The sequence below is a fragment of the Globicephala melas genome, chromosome 1, assembly GCF_963455315.2.
Source record: "Globicephala melas chromosome 1, mGloMel1.2, whole genome shotgun sequence".
In the NCBI taxonomy this organism is placed as follows: domain Eukaryota; kingdom Metazoa; phylum Chordata; class Mammalia; order Artiodactyla; family Delphinidae; genus Globicephala; species Globicephala melas.
Window position 1 is genome coordinate 149788980 of NC_083314.1, and position 14296 is coordinate 149803275.

The 14296-nt window shown below is 44.6% G+C and overlaps 2 protein-coding genes across 2 annotated transcripts in view; both read right to left on the reverse strand.

The window, feature by feature from the left end:
* Nucleotides 1-4628, reverse strand: part of NSUN4 (NOP2/Sun RNA methyltransferase 4) — a 43896-nt gene extending 39268 nt beyond the window's left edge. Inside the window, exons 1-2 of the mRNA XM_030870035.2 lie at nucleotides 4512-4628; nucleotides 297-640 (exon numbers count right to left, since the gene is read on the reverse strand). Coding sequence (XP_030725895.1) covers nucleotides 297-640; nucleotides 4512-4604 — 437 coding nt within the window. The 5' untranslated portion in view covers nucleotides 4605-4628. The remainder of the gene's footprint in view (nucleotides 1-296; nucleotides 641-4511) is intronic.
* Nucleotides 1330-4094, reverse strand: LOC115860370 (sperm head and tail associated protein-like). Its single transcript, XM_060289673.1, has 3 exons — nucleotides 4034-4094; nucleotides 1713-3521; nucleotides 1330-1355 (listed from the first exon to the last, which is right to left on the reverse strand). The coding sequence occupies exons 1-3, from the start codon at nucleotides 4092-4094 to the stop codon at nucleotides 1330-1332; spliced, it is 1896 nt and encodes a 631-aa protein (XP_060145656.1).
* Nucleotides 4629-14296: the final 9668 nt, after the last annotated feature.

Sequence of the window (14296 nt, forward strand, 5' to 3'; positions counted from 1 at the left end):
GTCAGACTGCCTAGGTCTAAATACTAGCTTCACCACTTACTATCTAAGGGACCTAAAGCAAGTAAGTACCTTAACTTCTCTGCACCTCAGTTTCCTCAAATGTAAAGAAAAACAATAATATTACCCACCTCAGAGGGCTGTTGACAGAACAAAAGGAGATAATGCCCAGCATGTATAAGTACTCAGTAAATATTAGCAATATTAAGATCCCTATTAAACAGGACAGGAGCGGTGCCTCTTCCTGTCTACTTCCAACAGACACTCAGAACAGCCCTAGCCACAGCTCCAGATCCTACCTGGCAGGAGGGAAACGGCTGACATCCCCTCTGGCGAAAGTGAAGCATCGAAGGTTTGGACTGCAGGCCCAGGAGGCAGGGGGTGGAGCTGCAGTTTGGCCATTCTCAGGTTCTGGTTCCCCGTGGAAGATAGCTTCATTCACGAAGTCCCTTGCATTCAGCTGCTCCAGCTCAGCACTCACACGATCCCAGGCAGCAAAGTTATTGACCAGTGCACCATACTTCTGCTCTGAGAGGAGACTGACCCGGATCGATGGCCAAAGATCCCCAAATTGCACACTGTAGGTCATGTCAAAATTCTGCAGAGCCAGTCGAGTGGCAGGAAATTTGGGCTCTGTGGCAGCCTAAAAGAATGAGAACAGGCCTATTGGTCTTCCAGTCTTGCCTCTATCCCCTTACTGCCTGACCCCACCAGTAGTACCTCAGAGCGCTGGGGCAAACGTGGATCCAGCTAGTGCCCACTCCTCTTTGCACCCTGTCTTTGCATCCTGCCTCTGCCTGCCAAAGAAGTATGTGAGAGACAAGCAGTGGGGAACCAGCCTTTCTATCTCAGCGTTGTGAAGGTAAGCTATAGCTCTCACAATAGCATGTGGGGGTCACCAATAAAGAGGATACTCCTTTGAGGCCTTGGAGGGGACTCTTGAGAAGAGTCTACAGCAGGTTGGTAGAAACTATGTAGGCCCTGGGTGAAGCATCAAGCTTAAAAATAGAAGATGTTTTCTTTCTCAACAGTCCTTCCATTTTCTAAAGCACGTTCATGTCTCCTAGTTTAGGTGAGCACCACAAGAGATGGCGCAGTGGGATACAAAAAATATCAACCTTCTACATTTGATGGAGAGATGAGGGTAACTTACCTAAGGTCATGCAGTGACTGACACCACAATGCTCAGAATCACAGGGCTGGGGGTCATTTTGGGAAAGTCCCCAGACTCCGGGAAGGTGGGATGAGGAGAGCTCACAGAAACCTTGAGGCGTGAACAAAAGTGGGGACTTACAGGATGACTGCTATGAGGGTAGCATAGAGGGGCATGAGTCAGGCTTGAAGAGCACAGAAGTAGACTGAAAGGGAAAAAAGGCCTCAGCTGAGGAGTCCACAAGTTGGTCCTGGTTGCCACAGCTGGGATGCTTGCTATGGCTGGCAGCCCTGTTACTGTCTATGAATTTTGCTTTAGCCTGGATTTTTGGATTTTTGGTCAGAACTCTTTCTCTGCTCTCATTTCTTGTTATGGTGGGGACTCTTGCTCCGACCTTGACTTTTGCTACGGTGGGGACTCTTGCTTCGGCTCCGACTTCTGTTACGGAGGGCACTCTTGATCGGGCCCTGACTTTTGCTATGTTGGGTACTTTCGCTCTGGCTCTGACTTTCAAAAAGTTGAGGACTCCCACTCTGCTCCTGATGTATGCTTTGATGGGTACCATGGCTCCCATTCAGACTTTTACTAAGATGGAAACTCTTTCTTTGACTCCAATTTGTGCTAGGGCTATGGGTACTCTCACTCTGGCTCCAACTTGTGCTTTGGAGGGTGCTCTGGCTGTCACTACTCTGGCATTCACTAACAACAACAGTCAAACTACAGTTGGCATTAGTGCTACAGCTGGAATTCTTGGATGAAGACAAAGGACAGCTGTAGGGGATCTGGGGAGACTCCTTGCGGCAGTCTCGAGAAACCACAGAGTAGACATGGAGGCCACAGGGCATAGTATCAAGATGGCCCCAGGCTCGGGGGGCAATCGGTAAATTTGGGGGGTCAAGGGGTGTTCTCAAAGGGATAAAAGAATAGATATGCATAGAACAAGGAGGCACCACAGGCTGGCGATGAGGTTGGAATGGGCCCCTGGGAGTGCTATAGGTGCCACAGCAGGGCACCACGGGCTGGTTATGACACTGAAGGGGACCTGTGGATTGATTGAGGGAACCAAAGAGTAGGCAGGGATTGCGGCAGGTGGGGGAAACCACAGAATACACATGGGTACTGCAGAGGGGTCCAATGGGGGGTCCTCGGGGGCTGGTCTGAGCATAACTATTGGGTAAGACAGGATCACAAGGAAGGCGAAGGGGAAGGGAAGTGGGGATAACTGTTTTGAGGGTTCTAGGGACCACAGTAGGTGTGGTAGTCCCTTGGGGAAGTTCTTTGGTGCAGGAATTTGAGCAAGTTGTGATGGATGTCACCATACAAGAAGGACCGGAGAGACCAGAAGGGCAGGAGGGAGGTGGAGAGGTGCTGGCCTTAGGCGACATGGGCCGGTCAGGAGGAGTGTGCTGGGTGACCAGGAAGTGACATCTGTGAGGAGCACATGGCTGTTTTAACTCTGAGGATTTGGGAGACTTAGCTTGGGGGCAAACTGGGATAGGGAGAGGGGCTTCCTTATAGCCTCTGCAGTGGGGTGCCTGGAGTGGAGACATAAACTGGTTGCCTGGAGGTGAAGGAAAGAAGGCAGAACAAGGACAGTGGGAGGACAGAGGACGAGGTGGTTCCTGGGGACAGGGTGGACCAGAAATTGTAGTGCCTGAGGTTATGCAGACATAAGAGCTCCCACCAGTCTCCCAAGAGTAAATGGACTCAAAGCAAGGCTTCCTGGAAACCTGGGACTGGGGCGAGCAAGGAGAGCCAGTACTCCCAGGGGGTAGGCGGATGGCACAGTAAGGGCTCCCAGCGGCAGGTATGCTGGCATCTGGGGGAAGATGGGAATAGTGATAAGAGCCCTCCTGAGGTGAGCTGGGACAAGATGTACCTGCCTGAGAAGAAAGTGGGGAGCCACAGTAATTTTTCCGAGGAGGGGGGTCAAGCTGTGGTTTAGGTTCACAAGCGTCTGGATGCTTAACGTGGCCATGGTAAAAGCTGCCAGTGGGTGGGGAAGATGTTGGGGAAAGAGGAGGATAATTATAACTCCTCCCTGAGGACCAGGAAGAGAGCAGAGTAGAGGTCATGGGCCCAGTTTCCAAAACCCTGTGAGAAAGGGGTGGGGAAATTATAGGTCTAGTTTCCATGGGCCAGTGAGCATGAGGAGGTGAAATTATGAGGCCAGTTCCCAGGGGCCTATGAGTAAGAGAAGGTGAAATTATGGGGCAAGTTCCCTGGGTCCCAGCAGCGATGGAAGGTGAAATCATGGGGCCAGTTTCCAAAGGCACATGAGTGAGGGGAGGGGAGGTCACCGGGTTGGTCACTGGGGCTGAATGGTATCCACCACAGTAACAGCGATAAGTGTGTTGGTCAAAGTAAGGGCCTTGGGGACAGGGACATGGTGTTCTCAGGGGACTGATCCAGCTGCAATAAGGGCTCCACAGACGGGCAAGGGGTGACCCCACAAGGCGGAACCGGTCAACACAAGGACTTGGGGGGGACGAACCCGAGAGGATAGGCTCCCGGCGGTAGGGCCTTCCTAGGAGTGGAGAACAGGGTTCAAAAGAACATCTTCCTGGGCGCAGGGGAGTCTGTGGGGGTGGGGAGAGGGAAGGTGGGGGTGGGGAAGGAATCGCTTGGGGTAGGGTGGGGGGCTGGCCAGTTATGCAAGAAATTCCAGGGCTACAAGTGAGGCCAGAGAAAGGATCTCTGGATAAGTGGGGAGAGCCCATGGGGTGAGAGGAGTCGCTGCACTTTTTGCCTGGGTTTGGGGGAAAGGCCGGGAGGGTGGCTACTGTAACTTCCTGGGCGCCAGAGGCGGCTCGAGGCTGAGAAAGGGGTTGAATCCTTTCCCGGAGGGCAGCGGAAGGAGAGAAGGGGAAGTCGCTATGTCACCTTCCTGGGGTGAGAGAGGCTGGGCTGGAAGGTTTAGGAGGAAAGGAGTATAAGAGGTCATGCGGTGGGGGCGGGGGAGGGAGGAGGAGAAAGGGGGAGGGGGAGGGAGGAAGGGAAGTGGAAGGGTTAGTGGGGGCCCAAGGGAAGGTAACCAAGAGCCGGGAAACAAGAGGCGAGACAGAACTGAAAGAATGAGGACGGAGGTGATGGCGTAACATAGAGGGGCGGAGTCTGGAGTCTGCAGACTTAAGAGGAAAAGCCGAAGACTTGTGACGAAATAAAAGGGCGGACAGAGGCGATGACGTTACAGATGTGAGAGGGAGGGGCCTAGTCACGCCCCCTGAGGGGCGGGGGACAGGAGGCCCAAGGCGTTCCAGAGGCGCTGGAGTAGCGAGCCTAACTGAGGGCGCGGGAAGTGGGAGGGCTGGAGAAGTTTCCCGAGGGATGGTGGCGAGACACTGCTGTCACGGGACCTTACCCATTTCTTCTTATGTCGTTGTCTCCGCGGGACTGTCATGAAGTCCGCACGCTTCAGCATGTCCCGCACACCTCTCCCTACCAGCGCAGCCATGTCTGCGTGCGCCGCCGGGTAGTTCCGACCGGAACCGCAAAGGGAGACGCGCAGGTTCCGGAGAGTTGGTGCGCCCCAGTGCGGACGAAAAGGGGAGAGAGTTAACGGCTCTTTCCTGGGGCTCTGCCCACCGATACGTCGCAGATGCAAACCCAGCCCAGCGTAGGGATCTTTTGAGGGTCTGGAAAAGAAGAATTTTTCGCAGAGAGTGGTGGCTCCGTTTGGATGCTTGTACAGACTCTGTAAAGTCCCGTAACCCAGTTAGGGGATCAGGGAGGACTGGTAGCTGACAGTTGAGTACTGAAGGAGTTAGGTAGGCAAAATGGAGCGAGAAGAGCCTTTTAGGCAGAAGTACAGAGAGACATCCTGAGGTAGAGAAAAACGAGGCTAGACTTCTAGGCAGAGGCGGTTTTATAGTGAAGCTAATTAGCTTAAGTTTCAGGACCTGTCATTTGCACTGCCCTTTTCAAGGCTCGTACCTAATTTTTGTATTATTTTTCTTAAAGAGGGTCTCCCAAATTTTTTAAGCTTCCACAGAACTTGACTCCACCACAGGAGCCAGTGGAAAGGAGGGTCATTATCAGATAATTGTTTTTAAAAATGAACATCTGATAGCCAGCGATCGGAGTAGGTGGGAGTAGGGCAGGAGATCAGATGAGAGAAGACCATGATCTGGATTAGTGTGGTGGCAGTGAAGATGGAGAGAAGAAGATGGATTCCCCTTATAGTTCAGAGAAAGAAGTACAGGACTTGTTGACTGACTGACCCTATCTACACTAGTATATACTACACCACCAGTCAATAGCTGTCCTCTTACTCTGCTTTTATTCTTCTGACTTATTATCACCTGATATGTATTTATTTTCTTATAGTGTGCTAAATAATAATTTTCAAAAGGTTAAAAACATTACTTATAAAAATATAAAATGAACACATGCCAAAGATTTTATCATAATAAACTGCTTATCCATTATTATCCTAAATAATGAGGGAACCAGTGAGATGGTAAGACTTGTTCAAATGAGAATTTGAGTTTCAGAGATTTAGATTATCAGCCAAAGGAATGCTGAAATGAATTTGCTAATAGTTGCAAAAACATTAATATCCTATTAAGCAATAAACTATAATGTTGGGGATTATCTTTTACCAGAGAGAATTAAATTCCATCTCTACTGGACAAAAATTCATTTGCATTTCTATGGATAGGAATTATTTGCATTGCTCTCAGACAAGGTTTGCATTGCCATCAGTTTTCTACAAGTTAACCTCTACCCCTATAAAGTTGTAAGATAGCCTAGTCAATGTAAAGTCAATCAAAGGTATACCCCAGCACTACAATAAAAGATCACCCAGTAATCCTCTTCTGCCCGTTTACAAGTTCTGGACAATTTTTCTGGATTTGTCTCCCCTCACTAGCATGTAATATTTAAAGAGCAAGGATTTTGTTTGATTCATTGTTGAATTATCATCACCTAGAATTGTATATGATACATTGTTGGCTCTCAATAAATATTTATTGAATGAGGGAGTGAAAAATGAGAAAGTAGGGATGTGAATGTAAATTTCTTTGAGAAGTTTGTTACAGGGACCTAGCAGTTGTAAGGTGGAGGGAGGTATATGTATAGAGAAAGGCCTTTTTTTAAAAAAAGCTCAGCGTTTCCCTGGTTGGCACAGTGGTTAAGAATCCCCCTGCCAATGCAAGGGACAGGGGTTCGAGCCCTGGTCGGGGAAGATCCCACATGCCACGGAGCAACTAAGCCCGTGCGCCACAACTACTGAAGCCCGCGCACCACAGCTACTCAATCCACTTGCCTAGAGCCCGTGCTCCGCAACAAGAGAAGCCACCACAATAAGAAGCCTGCGCACTGCAACAAAGAGTAGCCCCTGCTCACCACAACTAAAGCCCACGCACAGCAACAAAGACCCAACGCAGCCAAAAATAAATAAATGAAATAAATCTATAAAAAAACAAAAATAAAAAGCTCATTGTAATAACCTATATGGGAAAAGAATCTGAAAAAGAATGGATATATGTATAACTAAATCACTTTGCCGTACACCTGAAACTAACACAACATTGTAAATCAACTCTAATATAAAATAAAAATTAAATTAAAAAAAAAGCCATTTAGGGCTTCCCTGGTGGCGCAGTGGTTGAGAGTGCGCCTGCCAATGCAGGGGACACGGATTCGTGCCCCGGTCCGGGAAGATCCCACATGCCGCGGAGCGGCTGGGCCCGTGAGCCATGGCCATTGAGCCTGCGCGTCCGGAGCCCGTGCTCCGCAACGGGAGAGGCCACAACAGTGAGAGGCCTGCGTACCGCAAAAAAAAAAAAAAAAAAGACATTTAAATCCAGATAAGGATCCAATGAAGAAAGATTCAATATACTAGAGAGGAGGTATCCCAGACACACCTGTTTTCAAAGGCTTACACCAAACATGGAGTGTCAGAACCACAGCCACAATCTCCCTGGGAAGGGGCCCTTCCACTCCAAACCTCAGTTTACCCATATAGAAATTGGAGGAACAAGGGAGAGAGGGTTGGACTACATCAGTGATTCTCAAATGTTTTGGTCTTGGGACCTCTTTAAAATCTTAAAAATTATTGAGAATTATTGAGATGTTTATTTTGTCTATCAATATTTACCAGCTTAGAAATTAAAACAGAAATTTTAAAAAATATTTATTCATTAAAAATAATAATAAGCCCATTACATGCTAACATAAATATCTTTATGAAAAATAATTGTATTTCCCTAAAAGAAATTTAGTCAGAAGAGTGGCATTGTTTTACAAATCTCTTGCAAATTCATGTCTGGCTTAATAAAACTAGATTCTCAGATATTCTTCTTCAATGTGTTGCAATATGTTGTTCTAGCTGAAGTATATGTAGAAAATCCAGCCTCACACAGATATGTAGTTAGAAAAGAGAGGGGTATTTTTATAGCCTTTATAGGTAACTGAGTATTCTTTGATACTACATCAAAATTTGACAAGTGATAGTTTCCTTCAAGGTTAGTGGCGGTGTAGAATCTGAAACCATATCAAAGAACTTTTCATAGTCTGTTACATTAAGATCTGTTGGTCTATCATGCATAATTTTGTCAGATCTTACAGTGGTTATTTGGAAATTGTTGGTTCACTGAGTTATGCAGATCTTCCTTTTTTTTTTTTTTTTTCTGGCTGCGTTGGGTCTTCATTGCTGCATGTGGGCTTTCTCTAGTTGCAGCGAGCAGGGGCTACTCTTCGTTGTGGCTTCTCATTGCGGTGGCTTCTCTTGTTGCAGAGCACCAGCTCTAGGCGAGCGGGTTTCAGTAGTTATGGTGCACAAGCTTTGTTGTTCAGCAGCAAGTGGGATCTTCCCAGACCAGGGATCGAACCCATGTCCCCTGTATTGGCGGGCGGATTCTCAATCACTGCGCCACAAGGGAAGTCCCGGATCTTCCAAATGTTTTCACATTCATTATACAATATATATTTTTTAAAAATCACATGTTAATATCACTACTGATCTCATCAGAAAAGTCTTTAAATGTTAGGCAGCTTTTAAACTCACAGTGGCGCATACAAGTTTTTCAAAATCCTAATATTTCATTGAAAACGCAGATTTTATCTTTGGCAACAAATACTGTCAATTGTTTTCCTCGAAGTGGCAGGCTTACTTTTTTAACTTTTCAGGAAAATGCTAGCATATTAAAATACAATTGATTTTTGTCAACAGATCTTGTATCTTGAAACCTTGTTAAATGCAATTTTGTTTTGGTAACTTTCTTTGAAACCTTTTCAGATTTTCTGTGCACAAAGTCGTGTCTTTTATGAGGTCACTTTTACTTCTTTTTTCAAATCTGTATACCTTTTTTTTCTTTTGTCTTACTCCACTGGTTACGACTTACAGTACACTGTTGAACACAAGTAGGAGTAGTAGACAAGACATCTTACCTTGCTTCCATTCTTAGGGGGAACACATTCAGTATTTCACCATTATACATGATGTTAGCTGTAGTGGTTTCTATTTGTTTGTTTTAATATTTATTTGGCTGTGCCAGGTCTTAGCACATGCAGCAGGATGTGCAGGATCCTGCAGGATCCTTTTTTTTTTTTAATTTTTGGCTGCATTGGGTCTTTGTTTCTGCACACAGGCTTTCTCTAGTTGCGGAGAGCAAGCAGGGGCTACTCTTCGTTGCGGTGTGCAGGCTTCTCATTGCGGTGACTTCTCTTGTTGCGGAGCACGGGCTCTAGACACGCAGGCTTCTGTAGTTGTGGCACTCGAGCTCAGTAGTTGTGGCTTGTGGGCTCTAGAGCACAGGCTCAGTAGTTGTGGTGCACAGGCTTAGTTGCTCCGCGGCATGTGGGATCCTCCTGGACCAGGCCTCAAACACATGTCCCCTGCATTGGCAGGCGGATTCTTAACTGTGCCACCAGGGAAGTCCCTGTAATACATATTTTCTGTTTAAGATTTTCATCACTGGTTTTCAAAAAGTTGAAAATAAGTGACTTGTTGTGGTTTCTTTTGTGTTTATTCAGGTTGGGGTCTGTTGAGCTTCTGGGAACTGTGGATTTATAATTTTCATCAAATTTGGAAAATTTTAATCATTACTGCTTCAAATATTTGTTCTCTTCCCTCCACTAACCCCCTCCCTCTCTTTCTCTCTTTCCTGGGCCATTTGATATTGTCCCTCAGCTTACTTTTCCGTTGGTCATTTAGTTTTATTATTATTATTTATTTATTTATTTATTTTTATTTTTGGCTGCGTTGGGTCTTCATTGCTGTGTGCAGGCTTTCTCTAGTTGCAGCGAACGGGGGCTACTCTCAGTTGCAGTGTGCGGGCTTCTCATTGTGGTGGCTTCTCTTGTTGCGGAGCGCGGGCTCTAGGTGCGTGGCCTTCAGTAGTTGTGGCATGTGGGCTCAGTAGTTGCGGCTCGAGGGCTCTAGAGCGCAGGCTCAGTACTTGTGGCACACGGGCTTAACTGCTCCACGGCATGTGGGATCTTCCTGGGCCAGGGCTCGAACCTGTGTCCCTTGCATTGGCAGGCGGATTCTTAACCACTGCACCACCAGGGAAATCCCTGTTCATTTATTTTTAATGTTTTTTTCTCCTGTTCTTCAGTTTTTATAGTTTCTGTTCTGTTTTATAGTTTCTGTTCTGTCTTCAAGAACAGAAACTAATTCCAGTACACTAATTTTTTCTTCTTTATCAGTGACTAATCTTTTGTTAATCTTGTCCAATGAATTTTTTATTTCAGATACTGTATTTTTAAGCTTTAGAAATTCTATTTGATTCATTTTTATATTTTCTACTTCTCATTATGTTGACTGCCATTAAATCCTTGAGCATATTTGTCATAGCAATTTCAATGTCCTCGTCTACTATTTTATCATCTCTGTCGTTCTGGGTCTGTTTACTTACTTTTTTTATTTTTCATTGAAGTATAATTGATTTACAATGTTGTGTTAGTTTCAGGTGTATAGCACTATGAGTCATATATATATATATATATATATATACACACACACACACAAATATATATCTATTCTTTTTCAGATTCTTTTCCCTTATAGGTTATTACAAAATACTGAGTATAGTTCCCTGTGCTATACAGTAGGTCCTTGTTGGTTATCTATTTTATATATAGTGGTGTGTACATGTTAATTCCAAACTCCTAATTTATCCCTCCCCCTCTTTGGTAACCGCTCCCCTTTGGTAACCATAAGTTTGTTTTCTATGTTTGTGGGTCTATCTCTGTTTCGTAAATAAGTTCATTTGTATCTCTCTTTTTTTTTTTTTTAGATTTCACATATAAGCGATATCACATGATATTTGCCTTTGTCTGTCTTACTTCATTTAGTATGATAATCTCTAGGTCTATCCATGTTCCTGCAAATGGCATTATTTGATTCTTTTTTGTGGCTGAGTAATATTCTATTGTATATATATATATATATATATACCACATTTTCTTTATCCATTCACTTGTCCATGGACATTTAGGTTACTTCCATGTCTTGGCTATTGTCAATATTGCTGCAGTGAACACTGAGGTGCATGTATCTTTTTGAATTATAGTTTCCGGGACTTCCCTGGTGGCACAGTGGTTAAGAATCCGCCTGCCAATGCAGGGCACACAGGTTCTAGCCCTGGTCTGGGAAGATCCCACATGCCGCGGAGCAACTAAACCCATGCGCCACAACTACTGAGCCCACGTGCCACAACTACTGAAGCCCATGCACCTAGAGCCCGTGCTCCACAAGAGAAGCCCTGCTCGCCACAACTAGAGAAAGCCTGCATGCAGCAACAAAGACCCAACGCAGCCAGAAATAAAATATAAATGAATTATAGTTTTCTCCAGCTATATGCCCAGGAGTCTGTTTATTGACTATTTTTTTCCTGGTCACATTTACCTGCTTCTTTGCATGTCAAGCAGTTTTTTTTACTGAGTGCTTGGTATTGTGAAATTAACATTGTTAAAGGCTGGATTTTGTTGTCTTCTTTAAAATGTCTTGGAGTTTGTTCTGACAGGCAGTCAGGGTTTTGTTTGTTTGTCTGTTTGTGAATCAGCTTGATCCTTTTAAGGTTCCTTTTTTTAAGATTAGTTATAGCCTATCTTGAGTAGCCTCTCTCTATGGCTAGTTTTAGCCCTACTGCTGAGGTGCAAGTTCAACAGGAATTCTAGCTGGTCAAACTCAAACATCTCGGGGACTTCCCTGTGGCACAGTGGTTAGGAGTCTGTCTGCCAATGCAGGGGTCACAGGTTCGATCCCTGGTCTGGAAGGATCCCACATGCCGCAGAGCAACTAAGCCCACAAACCACAACTGCTGAGCCCGCCAGCCACAACTACTGAAGCCCGCGCGCCTAGAGCCCGTGGTCCAGAACAAGAGAAGCCACCACAATGAGAAGCCCGCCCACCACAACAAAGAGTAGCCCCCGCTCCCCACAACTAGAGAAAGCCCACGTGCAGCAAGGAAAACGCAACGCAGCCAAAAATAAATAGAATTACAAAAAAAAAAAAAAACCAAAAACACCACCTCAAACATCTCCTAACGCTCTGCTTACAGCTTTGGGAATTATTCAGTTTACAGCTACCCAGTAGTCCTTTGCCTGGCTACATGGAGTTTCATTCTATTCATTTGCAGCTTAGTATTCAGCAACAGACTTAAGCATCCTCTAAGGAGAATTCAGAGCTTTCTCTGGTAATTCCCTCCTCTTTATGATAAAACTAGCAACATTTTGCTAAATATTCGCTAAAATCTGAGTAATGAGTTTAGGGCTGTTCACTGTAAAATTTCAGTTTTGCTGTATGTTTGAAAATTTAATAGATGTTTGAAAATGATCAGATTACATACAACAAATATAATAGCACCATGTATATAGGTATTTGTGAGGATTATACATCACCGTGAAATGGGTTCTAAGTCAGAAATGGCTGGAAAATGCTGGCCATCCCTGTAGTTAAGACAATAGGTCTGAAGCACAAGGCACTCACTTCTGGCATGGCTCACTTTCTGTGTATGACTGTTTACATATAGGTCTTTCTCATGTGCAACCAGAGATTGCAAACTAGTGAGCCAAAGCCAGCCCATAGATGTGTTTTATTTGGCCTAATGCTTTCAAAAAGTTGGTTGTCCACATTTAAAAATTGGGAGATTTCACATAAAACAATTGATCTGGCAACAGTGGCTGTGCATTTCCACATAGCAACAGTTGATTGCAGTGAAAAGGCAATTTTCCGATGTCTGCTGGGACTGCTTCCCTCAGTTATCACTCAGGTAGTTGTTTGCAACTCCTAGTCCTCAGCTGTCTAATATGATAACCACTAGCCACACAAGACTACTGAATATAAATTAATTCAAATTTAATTATAATTAAAATTTAAAACTCAGTACCTCAGTCTCATTAGCCACATTAGCATATTGGACAATACAGAATAGAACTTTGCCATCATTGCACACTGTTCTATTGGAGAGTGCTGACCTAGCCTGTCTCCCCAGTTGGAACAGGCAACATTTTTCCTATCCCTTGGGCAACATACCTTATTAGTAATACTTCGGAGCCTCATCACTATTTACTGTTTTTATGGGGAAATATGCCATGTCCTAACACTAGACATAAGCTTATGGATGGCTCACAGCACTAGCTGTTGCTTTAAGTCTGAAACTGGCCTCTGTTCTACACATTTGGAACTTATTGTGGTTTATTTTTAATAATTTCAAACTTTAACATTGATACAGCATTGACATCTTTCAGACTCCATTTAAGTTTTAACCAACTGTCTCAATAATCCTTAACAACAAAAGGATCCAGTTTAGAATCACATGTTGCATGTCTTGTCTCCTATCTGAAATGGTTCTGCAGTCTTTCCTTGACTGTCACACCCTTGACACAAGTTAAGGATTATTTTGTACAGTGAACAATTTTATAGAATGTCCCTCAATTTGATTTATCTGGTTGGATTCATCTAATCTATTTCTCGCAGAAATCCCAATGATACTGTGTTCTTCCTATATTATTTGTCCCATTATTGGTGATCCCAGCTTTCATCTAAGCTGTCTGCGTGTCTTCTACAGTGTACTTTCTTCTTTTGTAATTAATATGTATCCCCTTCTCACCAAACTTTCAGTTGATTCATTTATTAGTATGGCTAATGGATCTGTTTTATTCAGTGAGTTATAATCCAGTACTTTCATTATATATTTTGATGCTCAAATCGTCCCAGATTTGGCTATACTCTTGATATGTCCCTATCATTCTTTGAGCACTTCCTTCTTTCTGGAACAAATGTTCAGGCTCATCTTATACTTTCCCCATCCCAGCCCTGGAATCACCCATTTCTCCAACAAGCCCTGGTTCCTTTTACTGGAGAATGAAGCCCTTTGTGGGCCAAGGTAGGGAATGTATATATTCCCTACATATACAAATTGGCATCTGTATTTACTAAAATTGAAACATGTATTTATTTAGTTCATACAAATAACACTGCAGGCTTCATTCTGGTTTTATCCTTTTCAATATTTGTAACTCCATTCTCTGCTAGCTCTCATTATCTTCAATATATTTACTTATTGGATCAATTCCCCGTGTATGTATGTAACAAATCTTCCATTGTCAGCACCGCCTAGCCAGGCGCTCTTTTCTCACCCTGCTTTGACTCAACTACCCCTCTCCCCTCCCCCTTAAAAAAAAATTTTTTTTTTAAATAAATTTATTTATTTTGGCTGCGTTCAGTCTTCATTGCTGTGCACAGGCTTTCTCTAGTTGTGGCGAGCGGGGGCTACTCTTCGTTGCGGTGTGTGGGCTTCTCATTGCCGTGGCTTCTCTTGTTGCGGAGCACAGGCTCTAGGCACACGGGCTTCAGTAGCTGTGGCACACAGGCATAGAGCACAGGCTCAGTAGTTGTGGCGCACGGGCTTAGCTGCTCCACGGCACGTGGGATCTTCCTGGACCAGGGCTCGAACCTGTGTCCCCTGCATTGGCAGGTGGATTCTTAACCACTGTGCTACCAGGGAAGCCCCCCAAAAAAATATTTTTAAAGAAAAGCAATCTTGGGGATTTCCCTGGTGGTCCAGTGGTTAAGACTCTGTGCTCCCAATGCAGGGGGCGCAGGTTCAATCCCTGGTACAGGACCAAAGATCCCACACGCCTCATGGTGCAGCCAAAAAATGAAATGAAATGAACCATCTACAGATTTCAAATAAT